The 23,750-nt window shown below is 34.6% G+C and overlaps 2 protein-coding genes across 4 annotated transcripts in view; one reads left to right on the top strand and one right to left on the bottom strand.

Moving 5' to 3' along the window:
• Positions 1–23,750, bottom strand: part of LOC145525653 (olfactory receptor 51I2-like) — a 550,369-nt gene that overhangs the window by 521,500 nt on the left and 5,119 nt on the right. The gene's annotated exons all lie outside the window — the stretch shown is intronic.
• On the top strand, positions 16,205–22,258 carry LOC145525701 (olfactory receptor 52A1-like). Its single transcript, XM_081539222.1, has 2 exons — positions 16,205–16,555; positions 17,620–22,258. The coding sequence occupies exon 2, from the start codon at positions 18,806–18,808 to the stop codon at positions 19,742–19,744; it is 939 nt and encodes a 312-aa protein (XP_081395348.1). The 5' UTR covers positions 16,205–16,555; positions 17,620–18,805; the 3' UTR covers positions 19,745–22,258.

Here is a 23,750-nt window from a genome sequence, read left to right as displayed (position 1 = left end):
TCCAGGGGATCTTCCAACTCAGGGATCAAACTTGCATCTCCCGTGTCTCTTGCATTGGCAGGTGCATTCTTTACCACTGAGCCACATGGGAAGCTCTCTGTAAACTGACCTAATGATGCCAAAATAATCAGTTACTGAATAAATCATATTGCTTTATTCTTCTCATAGTTCTAGTGGAGGGCTAAGCCTACATGGCAAAGAAGCCTTTGGGATCTCCGCCAGATAAAGGTGATGGGTGTGGAGGTGGGGGCTAAGAAGATTAAGGAAAAGAAGGACTCTTTATATCACTACAAATTATTTTGTTGTCGAGAAACCCTTGGTTACTAGTTATCTGTTCTCCCCCATCTCCCATCAAGGCAGCTACACTGAGTAGTACAGACATCAGCTTTTGAGGAGAAATATGATTTTCTTATGTCTCAAACAAGTTCTTCTTAAGATAATGTGAACTCATAAAGAAGCAAATAATTATCCCTTAATATGCTTACCAAAATCATGTAAACGCACCTAAGTGGTCCAAATACCACCAACTGAAGAATTGTTTTCTAGGCATCTACATTTACCAAAACTTTATTCTAGTGAAAAACTCTTGAACTGCACATACATGGCTTTTTGAATGATTTACCTTACAAAGCACACCATAAAGAAGCAAGCTGTAATGCAGTAAACTATAGAGTGGGATATGAATTCTACAGCAATAACAGCAATAGACCTAATTAAGTTTTGTGACTAAAGGAAAGTCTCCTTAAGTGGTACCTAGAATAGTATCTAAAGAACATATTACTTTTGGTCTTGGGAATTGATATATATTTATATTTGAGATATATACATGATATATATGTACATACATATATATACACACACACATCTATAGGCGTGTGTGTGTATATATAAATAAACACAAAACATAGACATAGGTATAGATACAGTTACAGATATCAAAAAAATAAGAGCACAAAGTTCCATTAGGAAGAGCGATCATAACACAATGAACTGAAAATTTTATGTAATTTGGATTCAATGAGTACACAACAGATGAGATTCTATGGGCAGTAAAGTTACATATATTGTATAACCTACAGAGAATTTTATTATCCAATGTTTACAACAGTGTCTTTGACTTATTAATATATGTGGCATGCATAAATACAAAATAGAACACTGCAAAAGATGAAAAGTACACACATTGATGGATACACACATCAGTTTTCAAAGTGCTTTTTTCTTCAAGCATACATGATATGATCACTAGGATGACATCTGCTTGAAAATACCAACCTGTGAGTCCAGATGACACAAGGTATCCATTTTCTTGTTATCCATGTTTTATTTCTTTGAATACATAATGCAACATAAAATTATTTCAAAAAGAGAGATACTCCTTACTTCTATGATATCCTTAGAAAAGATCTATGCCTCCTAAAATCTGGTTCTTTCAAAATTTCATCCATTGAGAATAAGTGTTTATTTCCTCTGCTCAAAGACTATTTCTCCTTCTTTGAATTTAGGTCATTCATAAAATAAGATGGTGTGTTTTATGAAATCTCATGTCTTACAAGGTTATACTGAAATCACTCAGGCTAGCCACTTTTCTCCACTCTTCTCTACTTTTATAACAACCCTAAGTCGCTTGTACAAGAAACTGATTTAGAGCCAACAACGAACTCGAAGACGTAGCTTTTGTATGTAGCAGCCTCAACTTAATATTCTCAGAGGATAAGCAAGAATTACATTTGTCACAAAGGGGTCCCTATGGAGTCAATGCCAGAAGGAAGACTATTTTGTATACTTGAAGCAATTGATAATCTACATAATTTGAGAGCTAGCAGTTTATTTCTGCATTTCCTCAGATTTTAGTTCCACATGTAGCCATTCTTCAAAAATATGATATAATTTAATGTCAACCACTTAACAGGACCTGAAATCCTGAAAAAGGTCAAAAAGGCAAATAACGTATTGTTTATTCCTTTGAGTAACACCATTTAATTACAACTTGAAACAAGAGCAAGTGATTTGATTTCCTTTGGATATATCCCTAACAGTGGAGTTACTGAATAATATGGCACTTCTGTGTTTGGGTTTGTTAACATTTTTGAGGAACCTCCATACTGTTTCCCATCACTACTGCACTAATTTATATTCTCACAAACAGAGAACAGGGGTTTCTGTTTCTTCACAGTCTGTCCAAAATTTGTTGCTGTTGTCTTTTTTTCATACTAACCTTCATAACAGGTGATATCCATTGTGACTTTGATTTGCATTTCCCTTATGATTAGTGATGTTGAACACCTTTTTCATATAAATGTTAGCCATTCATGTCTTCTTTTGAGAAATCTCTCTTCAGGTCATTTGCCTAATTTTTAATGGAGTTACTTTATTGTTGCTGCTACTGAGTTACCCGAAATATATGAATTCCTCATATATTTTGGATCCTAACCCCTAAACAACTCCGTGGCTTGCAAATATTTCCTCCCATTCCATAGATTATTGTTTGTTCTGTTGATTGTTTCCTTTAAGAGGACAGAATCTTTTTAGTTCCACAGAAACCCATTTGATTACTTTTGCTTTGCTGGCTAATTTCTGATGCCATATCTAAAACATCATTGCCCAGACAAATGTGAAAAAACCTTTTCTATCCATTTTCTTCTAGGAATTTTATGGTTTCAGGTCTTTAATTCATTTTTAGTTCACTTTTTCTATGATGCCAGATAGAGCTCTAATTTCATTCTTCTGTATGTGTGTGTCTAGTTTTCCCAATACCATTTATTGAAGAGAATATCCTTTTTTCCATTGTGTTCTGGCACCCTTGTAGACTGCATGGGTTTATTTCTAGGTTGTGTTCTGTTACATTGATCTGCTTTCTCTGACTTTATGCCAGTTCCATACTGTTTTGATTACTATAGCTTTGTAATATATTTTGAAACCAGGAAGTGAGATGTCTCTATCTTTGCTCTTATTCAATATTGTTTTGACTATTTGAGATCTTTTGTGATTCTATATGAATTTTAGATTTTTTTTTTTTCTATTTCTGTTTGAATGCCATTAAATTTTCGATAGGGGTTACACTGAATCTGTAGATCACTTTAGACAGTTTGGAAATTTTAACAATACCAATTCTTGTAATCCATGAATGTAATGTCTTTCCAATTACCTGGGTCTTCTTTCATTTTTTTTGGAAAAGCTTTATAATTTTTGTGTTCAAGTTTTTTGCCTCTTTGGTTATGTTTGTTCATAAGAGTTTTATTCTTTTTGTTGGTATTCTGAACAGAATTGTTTTAATTTCCTTTAGAATTGTTTACTGATTTTGTACAAAAACAAAATGATTTCTTATACTGATTTTGTGTTGTGCAACTAAATTTATTAGTTCTAATAGTTACAATTAATAAACCAGAATACTAAACTATTCACTAGTATCAGGAGTAGTCATACATTCTGCAATTTATTCTTGCCATCTTAATCTTTCTTCAGTTGGCTCTCCATCACAGCTGCTAAACTCACTTATCTGCATTGTACTGGAAGACTCCATCCCATATCACTCTGAATTTTACTAATAATTTCCCTCAATGACCAACTTTTTAATGATGACTCATTTCATACTCTTTAAAAAAAAAAAAGAGAAAAGTGGTTCACATTTCACTATAGACTAAAGTCGAGGTTAAACATTCAGACACACACACACACACACACACACACACACACACACACACACACACACACACACGCATTTATTCATTGAGTATTTAATTCAATATATATTCTTCCCAACCTGGAAAGGATTTTTATTTATTTATTTATTTGCCAACTTTGGAACCATCCATTTTCCAATCACATAGAGAGAAAAGATGTATCTAAGGGAGCCTCAAGTGTATGGCTCACAACAAAGGGCTCACTATCTTTTAAAAGATTGTGTTTAAAGGATAAGTAAGTTTGTATATATATGCACATATATATACAGGGAGGTTGCTTCATTAAAAGATCGTGCCAGAACTGCAGTTCTGACAACAGAGAGCTTGAAACAACTCTCTGTTGTGTAACACAGCTTTAAACAACTGTTTGTGTTCACACTGCACAGCTGAACATGGTGGCTCCTTACTCATCACAGCTCCAAGCACCAGGCAAAGAAGGTCTCTGCCTAAAGCAACATCAATCCAGACACAGGAAACAGGTATAGCCAAACTAAGTATACATTCATGTAGTGACTTAGAAGTTTTAAAGAGTATTACGTGGACTATATGGGCCAGAGATAAGTAGTAAGAAGGTAAAATACCAACAGAGACATGAGGAAATAAGAAGAGGATTCCAGTGTATCCTACTGATCCAAGAAAATGTTTACATTAATTCTTGCTTAAATGACTTCACTTTCAACTTTAATTAATCAATTTTAACTACAATTAATTCTTTCCTAAAACATTTTCTCCTTCAAATCCACATATTAAATACTTTACCATTCAAAATAGATGAGGAATATTGTGAGAAATACAGCTAGAGAAGCAAGATTTTATATATATGTGTGTGTGTATAAGTGTACATATATATATGAATGTATATATATATGGATTTTTATACATATGCATATATACACAAACTAACTTCTCCATCTCCCACAATACTCCTATCACAATGAACTACAATGACATGTAAATATATGTATGACCTTTGTTTCAAGACTATTCTTTTGCCATATCCATCCCTTTGCTTGAATTTCTTCATTATGTTTTTCACTCAATAAACTTCAATTTACAATTCAAATAAAATCTAAGACAAGCTAAAACTAATCTGTGATAATAAAAACAAGAAATATTAATAGTTGCTTGAAGTGAAGAGAGGTTTGGATGATGATTGGAATGTGGCATAAGGGAGTCTCTGAGATATTGAAAATTTTCAGTACCTAAATATTAGGTGATGATTACATAGCAGTATACATATATTAAAGTTCATCATTCTGAGAAACTAAGAATCATTATCCTTTTGATGGACATTTTGGTCATTGGGGTTAGTCTGAAAATGACTACTACAAAAATTACTATACAAGACTCACTGTGGACTTTTATGTGTTACTTTTTAGTAAATACTATGTAGTAGAATTGTTGGGTCATGAGGGAATTTTGTATTTCTCTGAAAGTAAAATTCTAATAGAGACAAAAAAGATAAAACCATATTAATATGGGACATACAAAGAATATATATATATGTACATACATTTATACATACATATACTACTATTCAATAACATAGCTATAAAATGAGAAATCTTTGTCTTTCTTGCTTTATGCTTTAAAAATGAATATTTTACCATTCTATGTATATGAATGGCTTCAAATTCTTTGTAGAATAAGACAATATTAAGTAAATAAATAAATAAACACATAAATATATACAACGAATAATGTTTCTGAAATGTTTTTGGCCTAAAGGAGATTATATTCTTTTAATGAAAATCTCAAATTGATAAATGCATATTGAAGAAAGGGGAGTGTGGGAAGGCAAATATTGCAGAAAGAGTGGACAATTGATGAAAACCTTACTTTGAGAAAACAGTGCGATAGGCATAAAAAAAGAGATTGAGAAAGAAAGAGAGAAAGTGGAAGAAAGGAAGGGAAGATGCAAGAAAGAAGTGAAAGACCAGCAATTATAAAGGAGTAAAATGAAAAACAATCAGAAAGTAGAGAAAAGAAGGTAAGATAATGAGATGGGAAGAAGGGAGAGATGTCAGCCTTTAAAATAAATTCCTGAGGAAACTGTGAAGAAAACAGAATAGGAAAAGGAATGAAGATGATAACTGTTAGCGCATGAAAGCATTTTCTTCTCTTCATAATTCAAATTGATTTTGTGTACTGAAGCTGGATAAATAATTCTGAGGCTGTACAACTACTGACAACTTAATACCCAAAATAAACACATAGATAAGGCTGTACAACTACTGACAACTTAATACCCAAAATAAACACATAGCTAAGTAAATAAACAAAAATGTGATGGAATCATGTGAGGATTGAAAGTGAGTGCAGACAGTTGAGCCTCACTCAGAAGAAAACTACCTAGGTGGACACCCTCACATTTTGGTCACTGTTTACTTAAAACCCCACAACCTGCATGCTTGCTACAGAAAGGCAGTTTGCCATCTTAACATTGCAATCTTAGTTAATTAATGATTTTTGAAGTAAATGAGTGAACTACTAAAGCTCTGGGTCAGGGAACAGTCTACATTTGCAACCGCTGAGAGGAAAAACCCATTACTGACAGTCTACTTAGATTCTTATCTCTTCAGTTCAGTTCAGTCGCTCAGTCGTGTCTGACTCTTTGTGATCCCATGGACTGCAGTATGCCAGGCTTCCCAGTCCATCACCAACTCCAGGAGCTTACTCAAACTCATGTCCATTGAGTCGGTGATGCCATTCAACCATCCTTACCTCTTAACAACTATCAAACTCTTCTGTGACAATCAATTATAATTAGCTTTGAATAAAACATTTTTAAAACCTGGCTACTCAGCGAGTCTCCTTTATAACAATGAATAACTTTAATGTTTTTTTTTAATATATCTAAGAGATTCAGAGGGTTTTCAGCACATACCAAAGTTTTGTATACCTAAAACAGTAATTCCAAAGAGTACTTTAAGGCTTTAGAACTCTAAGCCCTTAGAGTAAATGGGACAGAAAAGAGACCAGCAATGACCTGCTGGGCAGTGTGCTCATTCACGCTCAGCCTACCGCTTCTGCTAGAGGGAAATAGACTAACATTTTAAAATACTGCTTTGGTCATTAATTTTTCTGTCCATCGCCATGCCATTTCTGTTTTCTGCATTTAGAATTTTTCATCAACAAAAAGAGAGTTGGGGAGCTAGATTAATATAATTTAGATTTGAAATAATTTCACAGATAATTTAGTCTCATCTTGTTATTTATAGTCCTCAAGTAATTTATTATGTATGAAAGATGGTTCCCATGATTCTGGATTCTAGTCACCTGGAGGCCTGTTGACTCTAATGTTTTTTGGCTTCCTGAAAACTAAAAAAAATAATTATAAGCAACAGACCATCCATGTCTGTGGAGATATGGTATATGTTTGAGTGATATGGAAAGTAAGAGAATATAGGAAAATCGTAAGCCTTGAAAAGGTTTAGTATCTTATCAATTTATACAAAATATTAGTCTTCTTTGTGATGGGGCAAAAGATACCCTGATCTCCTTTCTGGCTTCTTGCTTCTGTTGGATAGCATCTATTAGCACCTTTTATTCCTGTTCTTCTCAATAAGTAAGAATCAGATGATCCTGTATGTGACTAGATTATTTAAAATCTATGCTGCACTGGGATGACCCTGACGGATGGGATGGGGAGAGAGGTGGGAGGGGGGTTCAGGATGGGGGACACATATATACTCATGGCTGATTCATGTGAATGTATGGCAAAAACCACTATAATATTGTAAAGTAATTAGCCTCCAATTAAAATAAATAAATTAAAACAAACAAACAAAAAGCTAAAGGTCATCAAACCCAAGCCCTTATTGTTTCTCATCGTAATTGTATTTAATGCAATTTAGATGCATTGGGCTCACAGCATTTTATTCCTACTAATTCACAAAGCTCGTAAATGAGTAATTATTACAAATACATTTTAAAAAATTATGTGACATTTCCTAACTATATGATACTATAGATATCACCTTAGTACTTTGGCTGTGATCAATCTTATATATAGGAAGATGAAGAAAGGTCTTAAGCTCTGGAATTTTCATTTTCTTGTGAGGTTTTTTTTTTTCTTATTTCTATAATCAAGGAGTTTTCAGTTGTGTGTTTTGTTTTGCTTCCTCAATATTATTAGCTTGTTTCTTGGTAAAATGACCAGTTTTTTTCATAGCTACTATACATAATACCTGAACTGTGCCAACCACCAATCTATCCTATATATTATGTCATTTAGCACTGAGGTAAGTGATGTTATTATTCATTTATAGGCAAGTGAACTCTAATATTCCATAAAATCCTCAGCAAGATTCTATAGTTAAGTGTGAGAGGGTGGGATTTAGGATTAGTAGCCAGGTCATCTTTCATATTTTCAAGCACTTAATTTTAACTTCTTGTTTTTCAGTCACTGAGTTGTGTCCGACTCTTTGCGACCCCATGGACTACAGCACACCAGGCTTCCCAGTCCTTCACCATCTCCTGGAGTTTGCTCAAACTCATGTCCATCGAGTCCACGATACCATCCCACCATCTCGTCCTCTGTCGTCCCTTTCTCCTCCTGCCTTCAATCTTTCCCAGCATCAGGGTCATTTCCAATGAGTTGGCTCTTTGCCTTAGGTGGCCAAAGTATAACTGTGTTAACTGTGCTATGCTGTGCTTAGTCTAAGCTCAGTCGTGTCCGACTCTTTGTGACCCCATGGACTGTAGCCCACCAGGCTCCTCTGTTCATGGAATTCTCCAGGCAAGAATACTGGAGTGGGTTGCCATTTCCTCCTCCAGGGGATCTTCCAACTCAGGGATCAAACTTGCATCTCCCGTGTCTCTTGCATTGGCAGGTGCATTCTTTACCACTGAGCCACATGGGAAGCTCTCTGTAAACTGACCTAATGATGCCAAAATAATCAGTTACTGAATAAATCATATTGCTTTATTCTTCTCATAGTTCTAGTGGAGGGCTAAGCCTACATGGCAAAGAAGCCTTTGGGATCTCCGCCAGATAAAGGTGATGGGTGTGGAGGTGGGGGCTAAGAAGATTAAGGAAAAGAAGGACTCTTTATATCACTACAAATTATTTTGTTGTCGAGAAACCCTTGGTTACTAGTTATCTGTTCTCCCCCATCTCCCATCAAGGCAGCTACACTGAGTAGTACAGACATCAGCTTTTGAGGAGAAATATGATTTTCTTATGTCTCAAACAAGTTCTTCTTAAGATAATGTGAACTCATAAAGAAGCAAATAATTATCCCTTAATATGCTTACCAAAATCATGTAAACGCACCTAAGTGGTCCAAATACCACCAACTGAAGAATTGTTTTCTAGGCATCTACATTTACCAAAACTTTATTCTAGTGAAAAACTCTTGAACTGCACATACATGGCTTTTTGAATGATTTACCTTACAAAGCACACCATAAAGAAGCAAGCTGTAATGCAGTAAACTATAGAGTGGGATATGAATTCTACAGCAATAACAGCAATAGACCTAATTAAGTTTTGTGACTAAAGGAAAGTCTCCTTAAGTGGTACCTAGAATAGTATCTAAAGAACATATTACTTTTGGTCTTGGGAATTGATATATATTTATATTTGAGATATATACATGATATATATGTACATACATATATATACACACACACATCTATAGGCGTGTGTGTGTATATATAAATAAACACAAAACATAGACATAGGTATAGATACAGTTACAGATATCAAAAAAATAAGAGCACAAAGTTCCATTAGGAAGAGCGATCATAACACAATGAACTGAAAATTTTATGTAATTTGGATTCAATGAGTACACAACAGATGAGATTCTATGGGCAGTAAAGTTACATATATTGTATAACCTACAGAGAATTTTATTATCCAATGTTTACAACAGTGTCTTTGACTTATTAATATATGTGGCATGCATAAATACAAAATAGAACACTGCAAAAGATGAAAAGTACACACATTGATGGATACACACATCAGTTTTCAAAGTGCTTTTTTCTTCAAGCATACATGATATGATCACTAGGATGACATCTGCTTGAAAATACCAACCTGTGAGTCCAGATGACACAAGGTATCCATTTTCTTGTTATCCATGTTTTATTTCTTTGAATACATAATGCAACATAAAATTATTTCAAAAAGAGAGATACTCCTTACTTCTATGATATCCTTAGAAAAGATCTATGCCTCCTAAAATCTGGTTCTTTCAAAATTTCATCCATTGAGAATAAGTGTTTATTTCCTCTGCTCAAAGACTATTTCTCCTTCTTTGAATTTAGGTCATTCATAAAATAAGATGGTGTGTTTTATGAAATCTCATGTCTTACAAGGTTATACTGAAATCACTCAGGCTAGCCACTTTTCTCCACTCTTCTCTACTTTTATAACAACCCTAAGTCGCTTGTACAAGAAACTGATTTAGAGCCAACAACGAACTCGAAGACGTAGCTTTTGTATGTAGCAGCCTCAACTTAATATTCTCAGAGGATAAGCAAGAATTACATTTGTCACAAAGGGGTCCCTATGGAGTCAATGCCAGAAGGAAGACTATTTTGTATACTTGAAGCAATTGATAATCTACATAATTTGAGAGCTAGCAGTTTATTTCTGCATTTCCTCAGATTTTAGTTCCACATGTAGCCATTCTTCAAAAATATGATATAATTTAATGTCAACCACTTAACAGGACCTGAAATCCTGAAAAAGGTCAAAAAGGCAAATAACGTATTGTTTATTCCTTTGAGTAACACCATTTAATTACAACTTGAAACAAGAGCAAGTGATTTGATTTCCTTTGGATATATCCCTAACAGTGGAGTTACTGAATAATATGGCACTTCTGTGTTTGGGTTTGTTAACATTTTTGAGGAACCTCCATACTGTTTCCCATCACTACTGCACTAATTTATATTCTCACAAACAGAGAACAGGGGTTTCTGTTTCTTCACAGTCTGTCCAAAATTTGTTGCTGTTGTCTTTTTTTCATACTAACCTTCATAACAGGTGATATCCATTGTGACTTTGATTTGCATTTCCCTTATGATTAGTGATGTTGAACACCTTTTTCATATAAATGTTAGCCATTCATGTCTTCTTTTGAGAAATCTCTCTTCAGGTCATTTGCCTAATTTTTAATGGAGTTACTTTATTGTTGCTGCTACTGAGTTACCCGAAATATATGAATTCCTCATATATTTTGGATCCTAACCCCTAAACAACTCCGTGGCTTGCAAATATTTCCTCCCATTCCATAGATTATTGTTTGTTCTGTTGATTGTTTCCTTTAAGAGGACAGAATCTTTTTAGTTCCACAGAAACCCATTTGATTACTTTTGCTTTGCTGGCTAATTTCTGATGCCATATCTAAAACATCATTGCCCAGACAAATGTGAAAAAACCTTTTCTATCCATTTTCTTCTAGGAATTTTATGGTTTCAGGTCTTTAATTCATTTTTAGTTCACTTTTTCTATGATGCCAGATAGAGCTCTAATTTCATTCTTCTGTATGTGTGTGTCTAGTTTTCCCAATACCATTTATTGAAGAGAATATCCTTTTTTCCATTGTGTTCTGGCACCCTTGTAGACTGCATGGGTTTATTTCTAGGTTGTGTTCTGTTACATTGATCTGCTTTCTCTGACTTTATGCCAGTTCCATACTGTTTTGATTACTATAGCTTTGTAATATATTTTGAAACCAGGAAGTGAGATGTCTCTATCTTTGCTCTTATTCAATATTGTTTTGACTATTTGAGATCTTTTGTGATTCTATATGAATTTTAGATTTTTTTTTTTTCTATTTCTGTTTGAATGCCATTAAATTTTCGATAGGGGTTACACTGAATCTGTAGATCACTTTAGACAGTTTGGAAATTTTAACAATACCAATTCTTGTAATCCATGAATGTAATGTCTTTCCAATTACCTGGGTCTTCTTTCATTTTTTTTGGAAAAGCTTTATAATTTTTGTGTTCAAGTTTTTTGCCTCTTTGGTTATGTTTGTTCATAAGAGTTTTATTCTTTTTGTTGGTATTCTGAACAGAATTGTTTTAATTTCCTTTAGAATTGTTTACTGATTTTGTACAAAAACAAAATGATTTCTTATACTGATTTTGTGTTGTGCAACTAAATTTATTAGTTCTAATAGTTACAATTAATAAACCAGAATACTAAACTATTCACTAGTATCAGGAGTAGTCATACATTCTGCAATTTATTCTTGCCATCTTAATCTTTCTTCAGTTGGCTCTCCATCACAGCTGCTAAACTCACTTATCTGCATTGTACTGGAAGACTCCATCCCATATCACTCTGAATTTTACTAATAATTTCCCTCAATGACCAACTTTTTAATGATGACTCATTTCATACTCTTTAAAAAAAAAAAAGAGAAAAGTGGTTCACATTTCACTATAGACTAAAGTCGAGGTTAAACATTCAGACACACACACACACACACACACACACACACACACACACACACACACACACACACGCATTTATTCATTGAGTATTTAATTCAATATATATTCTTCCCAACCTGGAAAGGATTTTTATTTATTTATTTATTTGCCAACTTTGGAACCATCCATTTTCCAATCACATAGAGAGAAAAGATGTATCTAAGGGAGCCTCAAGTGTATGGCTCACAACAAAGGGCTCACTATCTTTTAAAAGATTGTGTTTAAAGGATAAGTAAGTTTGTATATATATGCACATATATATACAGGGAGGTTGCTTCATTAAAAGATCGTGCCAGAACTGCAGTTCTGACAACAGAGAGCTTGAAACAACTCTCTGTTGTGTAACACAGCTTTAAACAACTGTTTGTGTTCACACTGCACAGCTGAACATGGTGGCTCCTTACTCATCACAGCTCCAAGCACCAGGCAAAGAAGGTCTCTGCCTAAAGCAACATCAATCCAGACACAGGAAACAGGTATAGCCAAACTAAGTATACATTCATGTAGTGACTTAGAAGTTTTAAAGAGTATTACGTGGACTATATGGGCCAGAGATAAGTAGTAAGAAGGTAAAATACCAACAGAGACATGAGGAAATAAGAAGAGGATTCCAGTGTATCCTACTGATCCAAGAAAATGTTTACATTAATTCTTGCTTAAATGACTTCACTTTCAACTTTAATTAATCAATTTTAACTACAATTAATTCTTTCCTAAAACATTTTCTCCTTCAAATCCACATATTAAATACTTTACCATTCAAAATAGATGAGGAATATTGTGAGAAATACAGCTAGAGAAGCAAGATTTTATATATATGTGTGTGTGTATAAGTGTACATATATATATGAATGTATATATATATGGATTTTTATACATATGCATATATACACAAACTAACTTCTCCATCTCCCACAATACTCCTATCACAATGAACTACAATGACATGTAAATATATGTATGACCTTTGTTTCAAGACTATTCTTTTGCCATATCCATCCCTTTGCTTGAATTTCTTCATTATGTTTTTCACTCAATAAACTTCAATTTACAATTCAAATAAAATCTAAGACAAGCTAAAACTAATCTGTGATAATAAAAACAAGAAATATTAATAGTTGCTTGAAGTGAAGAGAGGTTTGGATGATGATTGGAATGTGGCATAAGGGAGTCTCTGAGATATTGAAAATTTTCAGTACCTAAATATTAGGTGATGATTACATAGCAGTATACATATATTAAAGTTCATCATTCTGAGAAACTAAGAATCATTATCCTTTTGATGGACATTTTGGTCATTGGGGTTAGTCTGAAAATGACTACTACAAAAATTACTATACAAGACTCACTGTGGACTTTTATGTGTTACTTTTTAGTAAATACTATGTAGTAGAATTGTTGGGTCATGAGGGAATTTTGTATTTCTCTGAAAGTAAAATTCTAATAGAGACAAAAAAGATAAAACCATATTAATATGGGACATACAAAGAATATATATATATGTACATACATTTATACATACATATACTACTATTCAATAACATAGCTATAAAATGAGAAATCTTTGTCTTTCTTGCTTTATGCTTTAAAAATGAATATTTTACCATTCTATGTATATGAATGGCTTCAAATTCTTTGTAGAATAAGACAATATTAAGTAAATAAATAAATAAACACATAAATATATACAACGAATAATGTTTCTGAAATGTTTTTGGCCTAAAGGAGATTATATTCTTTTAATGAAAATCTCAAATTGATAAATGCATATTGAAGAAAGGGGAGTGTGGGAAGGCAAATATTGCAGAAAGAGTGGACAATTGATGAAAACCTTACTTTGAGAAAACAGTGCGATAGGCATAAAAAAAGAGATTGAGAAAGAAAGAGAGAAAGTGGAAGAAAGGAAGGGAAGATGCAAGAAAGAAGTGAAAGACCAGCAATTATAAAGGAGTAAAATGAAAAACAATCAGAAAGTAGAGAAAAGAAGGTAAGATAATGAGATGGGAAGAAGGGAGAGATGTCAGCCTTTAAAATAAATTCCTGAGGAAACTGTGAAGAAAACAGAATAGGAAAAGGAATGAAGATGATAACTGTTAGCGCATGAAAGCATTTTCTTCTCTTCATAATTCAAATTGATTTTGTGTACTGAAGCTGGATAAATAATTCTGAGGCTGTACAACTACTGACAACTTAATACCCAAAATAAACACATAGATAAGGCTGTACAACTACTGACAACTTAATACCCAAAATAAACACATAGCTAAGTAAATAAACAAAAATGTGATGGAATCATGTGAGGATTGAAAGTGAGTGCAGACAGTTGAGCCTCACTCAGAAGAAAACTACCTAGGTGGACACCCTCACATTTTGGTCACTGTTTACTTAAAACCCCACAACCTGCATGCTTGCTACAGAAAGGCAGTTTGCCATCTTAACATTGCAATCTTAGTTAATTAATGATTTTTGAAGTAAATGAGTGAACTACTAAAGCTCTGGGTCAGGGAACAGTCTACATTTGCAACCGCTGAGAGGAAAAACCCATTACTGACAGTCTACTTAGATTCTTATCTCTTCAGTTCAGTTCAGTCGCTCAGTCGTGTCTGACTCTTTGTGATCCCATGGACTGCAGTATGCCAGGCTTCCCAGTCCATCACCAACTCCAGGAGCTTACTCAAACTCATGTCCATTGAGTCGGTGATGCCATTCAACCATCCTTACCTCTTAACAACTATCAAACTCTTCTGTGACAATCAATTATAATTAGCTTTGAATAAAACATTTTTAAAACCTGGCTACTCAGCGAGTCTCCTTTATAACAATGAATAACTTTAATGTTTTTTTTTAATATATCTAAGAGATTCAGAGGGTTTTCAGCACATACCAAAGTTTTGTATACCTAAAACAGTAATTCCAAAGAGTACTTTAAGGCTTTAGAACTCTAAGCCCTTAGAGTAAATGGGACAGAAAAGAGACCAGCAATGACCTGCTGGGCAGTGTGCTCATTCACGCTCAGCCTACCGCTTCTGCTAGAGGGAAATAGACTAACATTTTAAAATACTGCTTTGGTCATTAATTTTTCTGTCCATCGCCATGCCATTTCTGTTTTCTGCATTTAGAATTTTTCATCAACAAAAAGAGAGTTGGGGAGCTAGATTAATATAATTTAGATTTGAAATAATTTCACAGATAATTTAGTCTCATCTTGTTATTTATAGTCCTCAAGTAATTTATTATGTATGAAAGATGGTTCCCATGATTCTGGATTCTAGTCACCTGGAGGCCTGTTGACTCTAATGTTTTTTGGCTTCCTGAAAACTAAAAAAAATAATTATAAGCAACAGACCATCCATGTCTGTGGAGATATGGTATATGTTTGAGTGATATGGAAAGTAAGAGAATATAGGAAAATCGTAAGCCTTGAAAAGGTTTAGTATCTTATCAATTTATACAAAATATTAGTCTTCTTTGTGATGGGGCAAAAGATACCCTGATCTCCTTTCTGGCTTCTTGCTTCTGTTGGATAGCATCTATTAGCACCTTTTATTCCTGTTCTTCTCAATAAGTAAGAATCAGATGATCCTGTATGTGACTAGATTATTTAAAATCTATGCTGCACTGGGATGACCCTGACGGATGGGATGGGGAGAGAGGTGGGAGGGGGGTTCAGGATGGGGGACACATATATACTCATGGCTGATTCATGTGAATGTATGGCAAAAACCACTATAATATTGTAAAGTAATTAGCCTCCAATTAAAATAAATAAATTAAAACAAACAAACAAAAAGCTAAAGGTCATCAAACCCAAGCCCTTATTGTTTCTCATCGTAATTGTATTTAATGCAATTTAGATGCATTGGGCTCACAGCATTTTATTCCTACTAATTCACAAAGCTCGTAAATGAGTAATTATTACAAATACATTTTAAAAAATTATGTGACATTTCCTAACTATATGATACTATAGATATCACCTTAGTACTTTGGCTGTGATCAATCTTATATATAGGAAGATGAAGAAAGGTCTTAAGCTCTGGAATTTTCATTTTCTTGTGAGGTTTTTTTTTTTCTTATTTCTATAATCAAGGAGTTTTCAGTTGTGTGTTTTGTTTTGCTTCCTCAATATTATTAGCTTGTTTCTTGGTAAAATGACCAGTTTTTTTCATAGCTACTATACATAATACCTGAACTGTGCCAACCACCAATCTATCCTATATATTATGTCATTTAGCACTGAGGTAAGTGATGTTATTATTCATTTATAGGCAAGTGAACTCTAATATTCCATAAAATCCTCAGCAAGATTCTATAGTTAAGTGTGAGAGGGTGGGATTTAGGATTAGTAGCCAGGTCATCTTTCATATTTTCAAGCACTTAATTTTAACTTCTTGTTTTTCAGTCACTGAGTTGTGTCCGACTCTTTGCGACCCCATGGACTACAGCACACCAGGCTTCCCAGTCCTTCACCATCTCCTGGAGTTTGCTCAAACTCATGTCCATCGAGTCCACGATACCATCCCACCATCTCGTCCTCTGTCGTCCCTTTCTCCTCCTGCCTTCAATCTTTCCCAGCATCAGGGTCATTTCCAATGAGTTGGCTCTTTGCCTTAGGTGGCCAAAGTATAACTGTGTTAACTGTGCTATGCTGTGCTTAGTCTAAGCTCAGTCGTGTCCGACTCTTTGTGACCCCATGGACTGTAGCCTACCAGGCTCCTCAGGTCCATGGAATTTTTAGACACCTAATCTGACAAAAGCACTGTTGTCAAGTAGGTGTGACTACTTTTGCCTTTATAATTCAGGCAATTTTTGAATTCAAGAGATACTGATTTATTTAGATTCTGAGATTTCCTTTTCTCTTAGCTTCTATCATTTCTCACAACTCACATTCATAATTATTAGAAACATCTTCCACACATTTCATCATTTCTCCCACTTCATCCTTCCAAATACTACATATAAACATCAAAGAAAATTAGTTGTCACAACATTTATTGCTTTAATCCATATCTTATGACTATTCTGACTATAGTATTAATATCAGTACAGTATATAGCATTCATATTGGTGCAGGATCACAAGCAAAGAGATCTCAGTGTACCTCCATCATTCTTTTTTCATTTATGTGGGAATTATTACACCAAAAACTCCTTTTATACCTCTACATATGTGCTTTAAGTGACTATGAAACGGCTACTTATATGATCTTTTCAAGAGACTGACACCATAGACAAACAAAAACAGAGACTTCCACTCCTATTCATAAATGGCTTCCTTTTCCAGGGTATATGAATATGACCAGATCAGAGGAAACCTCTTTGTGGGAGTAATTTCAATCAGTTTTTAGGCATAGGCAGACAGTAGTAAAATGTGAAATGGTCCAAATATTACAGAATGATTAATGAAACAGACATTAATAGGAAATAAAAATAAATTTCTTAAATTTGAGATCGCTGCTGCTGCTAAGTCACTTCAGTTGTGTCCGACTCTGTGCAACCCCATAGATGGCAGCCCACCAGGCTCCCTCATCCCTGGGATTCTCCCGGCAAGAACACGGGAGTGGGTTGCCATTTAGGATCTTATAAAAGGGAACACAAGTCAAATACAGAAAAGAGTGTAAAACTAGGGAGGTACTAAGAGTTGGTCATTATATTCAAAAGTGCTTCAGAATCCAAGCCACAGCTAATTAACCACAGTATACTGTAGAGAGGCATAGTACAATTTGGGATCACAGTATAGTGTAAAGCCATTAAAAAGAAAAATAGGATCCCCACTGTGAAAGGAGAAGGATATACAACTAGTTATCTACTGAACTTTAACTTGTGGGGGAAAAGCATAAAATCATGCATCCAGTTATATGTTACATCTAAACTAGCTTAGTTCTGCTTTTGATTCAATTCTATACCTTCCCTATTCCATGCAACAGTTCTCCTTAAACATAAATGAAGGGTAATTTATAGAACCAACAACCCCAGAAGCCTTTAAAAACAGATCACCTTCTTCAAATCTCCTCTAAGGGGCAAGTTTAATGCCCTACCAAATAGTGAATTGTTAAGCATTTTGATATTGGAATAAGTGAATGTAAGATAGCTAAACTTACTCCTACCAATCTACAATTGAGAACTAATGCCAATGACTTGGGGATAAACAGCATGCTCTCTGGGACCAGGAGTAGACTGCTTAAGGGTAAAGATTCCCAATAGGATTGTGGACTAATCCACATGGGTGATAGCAATAGTACTTTCTGGATCCTTAAGAATCCCAGTGAGAATTTGCATTTACAGAAAAACTGGGTTGGTATCTAGAGATAAAGAAAGAAAGCCTGACAGTTTTGCAAACAGCACAGACTCTAGGTCATGGAACATGCAAGAAGATTGTTCTGAGTCATAGTTTCTACTTACATAAATGGTAGGTTAGAAATCCTGAGATTTTCCCCTGTTGTCTCTAGTAAAGGTTTTGTAGGATGGCTTTCTACTGCCATCTTGTCACCCTGCATAGAACCTCTCAATATTCTGGCCTCATTGTCATCTAAAGCACTAAATTTATTTCTTTAATGTCCAATAGGTCTGAATGATAGTTAGGTCAGTGTCCTGTTTCACTTCTCCTTCATTTTCTTCTGTAGGTATGAGAATCAGCAGTGAAAAGAGAGATCACTAACATCCATGGAATCCATGAACATGTCATATATGGACCCCAAAACAGTGACACTGATTGGCATCCCTGGACTGGAGCATGTGCAGTTTTGGATTGGATTTTCCTTCTTTGCTGTGTGCCTAGTGGCTCTTCTGGGAAACATCATTTTACTGATCATTATCCCTACAGAACGCAGTCTGCATCAGCCCATGTACATCTTCTTGGCAGTGTTGGCAGCCACTGACATAGGACTCTGTGTAGCCATTGCTCCGAAAATGTTGGCTATCTTCTGGTTTGGCTTTTATTCCATGGCCTTTGATGCTTGCTTAGCCCAGCTGTTCTTCATCCATGCCTTGCAGGGCATGGAATCTGGAATCCTGTTGGCAATGGCCTTTGACCGCTATGTTGCCATATGTGATCCTATGAGGCACACATCCACCCTTACACCTTTCATTCTGGTTAGTATGGTGCTGGTTGTGGCAATCCGAGCAACAGTGCTCGTTAGCATTTTACCCATTTTAATCAAAAGATTGCACTTTTTCCATTCCACTGTAATTGCCCACTCTTACTGTGAGCACATGGCTGTGGTCAAGCTGGCTGCAGAAGACAACCGTGTCAATAAAACATGTGGTCTTTTTGTAGGTTTCACAATTCTAGGATTTGACATGATTTTCATCCTCATTTCCTATATCCTTATTTTCCAGGCTGTTTTTCGTCTACACCAAAAGGAGGCACGGCTTAAAGCATTCAACACATGCACAGCTCACATTTTTGTTTTCCTTGAGTTTTATATTCTTGCCTTTTTCTCCTTCTTCAGCCATCGGTTTGGACATGTTGTGCCCTCTACCCACATTCTTCTGTCTACCATCTACCTCCTTGTGCCACCTGCACTCAACCCTATTGTCTATGGTGTGAAAAATAAGGTAATTCGCAAGCATGTGGCACAGATATTTTTCCTGAATCACTGATAATAGCAGTGATCCATCAAATATTAAGTTCATAGGAAGAATATTTTCATTTCCTAAAGATAGAGATGACATTGGCTAAACTCTGTGTATTCATTGTTAAAAACTTCACTTCATCATACTCAAACTTATAGACATTTATTTCACAAAATACAGCTAGAATAAAATAAAATCTATTCAGATTAATACTGATATTAGTTCTATTTAATGATCTTATTTCTAATTTCATTTTTATTGCTTCCTTTTAATTTGTATTTAATTTGTAATTATGTTATTTATTGATAGGAAAATTCATTAATTTTTTTCAATATTTACCTTTTGCAATATTTGCATTTTAAACTACAGTTACATCTTAAACCATTGTCTCTGCTGCAGCCCAGAATTTTGGCATTTTGTCTTAAAGCGCTGTAATATTCCAGTAACTAATAACAAACTGTCATTCATATCTTCCTGGCTTAAACTTTAAAAACACCAAATCAAAGTCCCTCATTTGAAGTAGCTCCTTGAGTATACCTACATTCCTAATATCTTACTAGATGAGAGCAGAGAATGTTGGTTACAGTCTAGGATAGATATCCTAGTGCAACAGTCACAGCTAAAGGAGCTTTGGTCCAGGAGCACAGTTGCTACCACAGACTTTCTACTGGTGCCACTGACATCATTCCTGTTACCCCTAGAGAATCCCTCAGATCGAACTGCCATCTTAACCATTGTAAGCTAGCCTTGAAATCTGGCTGCCCTACCAAAACTCCAGTCTTCAAGCAAGCGCAGAGAAATTCCTAGATGATTCTCCATGAGTTGGAGCTTTCCCAGAGTAAGAGACAATCAACCCACAGTTCAGCTTCATTTCCTACAGTTCTGCCTAGCCCTGTGTTCTGGCATCTAGATGTATGTCTAAACTGTTTCATCTCCTGGGAAAGATTCACACAATCTTAATAATGTTAGGAGTCAACGCCTGTTGACCTTTTCATATATGGGCTTGCGGTATTCTCACTCAATGTCAGTCAGGTGGCATGGCTTAATTTGGCCTGTAATCATCATTTGCCCCAGTGGTATTATCATTCGCATCAGTTCAGATATGGCTATATTCATGGGTAGGCTCACTTCATGTCCAGAAGTTGAGACGATAAATCTTTCTTCTAGTACAGATATAATTTCATTCCAACTTTCATAAATTCTTCTTCTGGATTTGGATCCTTAAATGTGAGCAATAACCCAGTCATGGTGATGGAAATTGTGCCTGTACCATCTTTCTCAGTTCACTAGTTTAATCAGTTGCATACCTAAGGTTACTTTATACCACAGTGTACAGTACTGGTCTGTGCTAGCAAGGCACTCTTCCTGATCTATGGACAATAAACCTGGCATTTCTGCACTACTCAGATAATCAGTTGCTTCAATCATGCCCTCCTCCAGGGGATCTTCCTGACCCAGGGATAGGACCTGCATCTCTCAAGTCTCCTGTATTGGCAGCTAGGTTCTTTACCACTAGCGCCACCTGGGAAGCCCATTATAAATGACACATTTTTAAATTGTAGTTGCAGTTGTTCACTGACTGAATTTTGTACATGGATCTTGATAAACATTATTTCCAGATTTCCTTAAATTCCTTGGTATTTTCTATGTAAATAGCATGTTATTTGCAAAAAGGGATAATTTTATTTCTTTCCAATCTGAATGTCTTTTTTTCTACCCTTAATGAATATACAAAGACTTCAAATATGATATTGGACAGAAGTGGTCAAAATGATCACCCTTACTTTGTTTCTATTAATCTTCAACTATTTAATCTTCAACCATTATTTATACTGTTCTTTATCTACTTGAGAAAGTTTGCTTCTATTTCTAGTTGGCTAAAGTTGTTGCTTTTTTATCATGATTGGACATTAAAATATTTTCAAATGATTTTTGCGTGTGTCAATAAAATTTTATGACTTTTTTCTTGTTACATCTTTTAATGTGGTGGGCTTCACTGTTTAATTTTGAGTGTTTGATCATGCTTGCACTCCTGAGACAAATCCTACTTTTAGTGACATATTATTTGTCTTTATTTGGTAGGATTCAATTTACTAATGTATAGTTGAAGATTTTAACATTTATATTCATGAGTATTGATCTATAGCTTCTTTTCTTGTATCATTTTTGTCTGGTTGTCATTATGAGCAAATTTGGCCTCATAAAACAAGTCTGAAAGTTGTTCCCTTTCTCTCCTGGTTTCTAGATGATATTGAAAGTAACTGGTGTTATTTCTTCCTTAAATATTTGCTAAAATTCACTAAGATATAGATGTAGAAAAAACAGATTATTTATTTATTCTTGAGTGCATTTTGATAGTTTGTTCCTTCAACAAATTCATCTGTTTCATCTACATTGTCACATTTACGTGCATAGAATTGTTTCCAGTATTCCATTATCTCATTTTGCTATCTGTAAGGTCAGTATTGATATGCCTTCTTTATTAGTTTTTTGATGTTGGTGATTTCTCTCTGTGTCAATTAAGTTACAGATTTATGAAAGAAGCAGGCTTTGGTTCCATTAACCTTTTTTTATCTTTTGTTTTCAATTCAGTCTTTATTTTTAGTATTTCTTTCCTTATATTGTTTTTGATTTATTTTGGCCTGTTTTCCATCTTTTTAAGATGGAAACCTAATTTAGATACTGCCATTTTTTCTAATATAAAAATTAATGCTATCATTTGCCATTAAGAACTAGCTTACCTACCACAGAAATTCTGGTTTCTTGTATTTTTATTTCATCACATTTGAAGTATTTCCTAATTCTCTTTGACACTTTTTCTTTGAGCTATGTATTATTTAGATGCTTTTTAACTTCCAAATATTTTAGAATTATCTTTTTCTTGATATCATATAATTTTGTCATTGACAATGAGTTTAACTGCATTAGATCAGAGAACCTATCAATACTTTGAACCATGTGCTAATTTTTCTTAACAATTTATGTCCACTTAAAAAGAACATTTATTTTTAGTTGTTACACAGTCTTTTTATTTCAAATACTTTTGCTCATATTTACTTATTCTCAGTTTTCAGTCAACTACATTTTTACTTTTACCTTGGTTTCCAGGAAACTAGACCAGTCAAAGCAACAGAAGCAGTGGAGAAAGCAATATGTGGGCTTTTCTGAACATGCATAGTTGCAGAGGAAATTGGAATATTCTCTAAGAAATGTTCAGGTAGTAACTAATATAGGGATAATCTCCATAGAATAATAAGAAAATATGGGAGAAGCCTGAGACATTCTGCTTTTCTAAGAAGATATCTACATTTTATTTTACTTAAAGTATTACCCTGACTCCAATCATTATATTCTTTCATACGTCACCTGTTCAGAAATTTTGTTACCTGTGTCTCCAAGACATATCTAAAACTAATTTCGCAAACTCATTTTGACCAATCTTATCCAAACCATTATCATCTCTTCTGAATTGCTGCAATATCCTACTAATTTGTTTTTATCTCTCAGTTTTCCTCAACTCCTACAAACTTTAACTGATTCTATAAATAGCAGTAAGAGCACCCCCATTAAGATTTAACTTAAATGCTGCCATTACCTTGCTCAAAATCATCTAATTATTTTCCATTTCATGAAAAATAACCCAGAATTCTTAGTACAAGCTATATATGGCTCATGGTACAATACCATACCATTTTCTCTTTTATTTTCTACTGTTCTCCCCACATCACCACTCATCATCCCAGCCTCACTGTCCCCTCACTCCACACTTTTCTCCAACTAAAGTCACCCACGTGAACCTCCGATTTGCACATTAAACTGTCTACTGGGTATCAGCCTTATAATACTTGACATTCATTTTCAATTAACATACCCAAAACTATTTTTCTCCAGTGTTCCCATATCACTAAGAGCAAATACATCTTTACAACTGCTTATGATAACATTTCCCAAATTCTTCTCTGTAACTCTTTCTTTCATATATCTCATTCAAATCAACAAATCCTATTCACTTTTTTACCAAACATCCAGAACA

Source organism: Giraffa tippelskirchi, chromosome 11 (assembly GCF_054371585.1).
Source record: "Giraffa tippelskirchi isolate mGirTip1 chromosome 11, T2T-mGirTip1v1.2.pri, whole genome shotgun sequence".
NCBI classification, from domain to species: domain Eukaryota; kingdom Metazoa; phylum Chordata; class Mammalia; order Artiodactyla; family Giraffidae; genus Giraffa; species Giraffa tippelskirchi.
Note: the sequence above shows the minus strand (reverse complement) of the source record. Positions and strands in the feature narration are given on the sequence as shown.

Excerpts from the sequence above, each read along its gene's own strand:
- LOC145525701 (XM_081539222.1), top strand. The coding sequence starts at position 18,806 with ATGGAATCCATGAACATGTCATATATGGACCCCAAAACAGTGACACTG.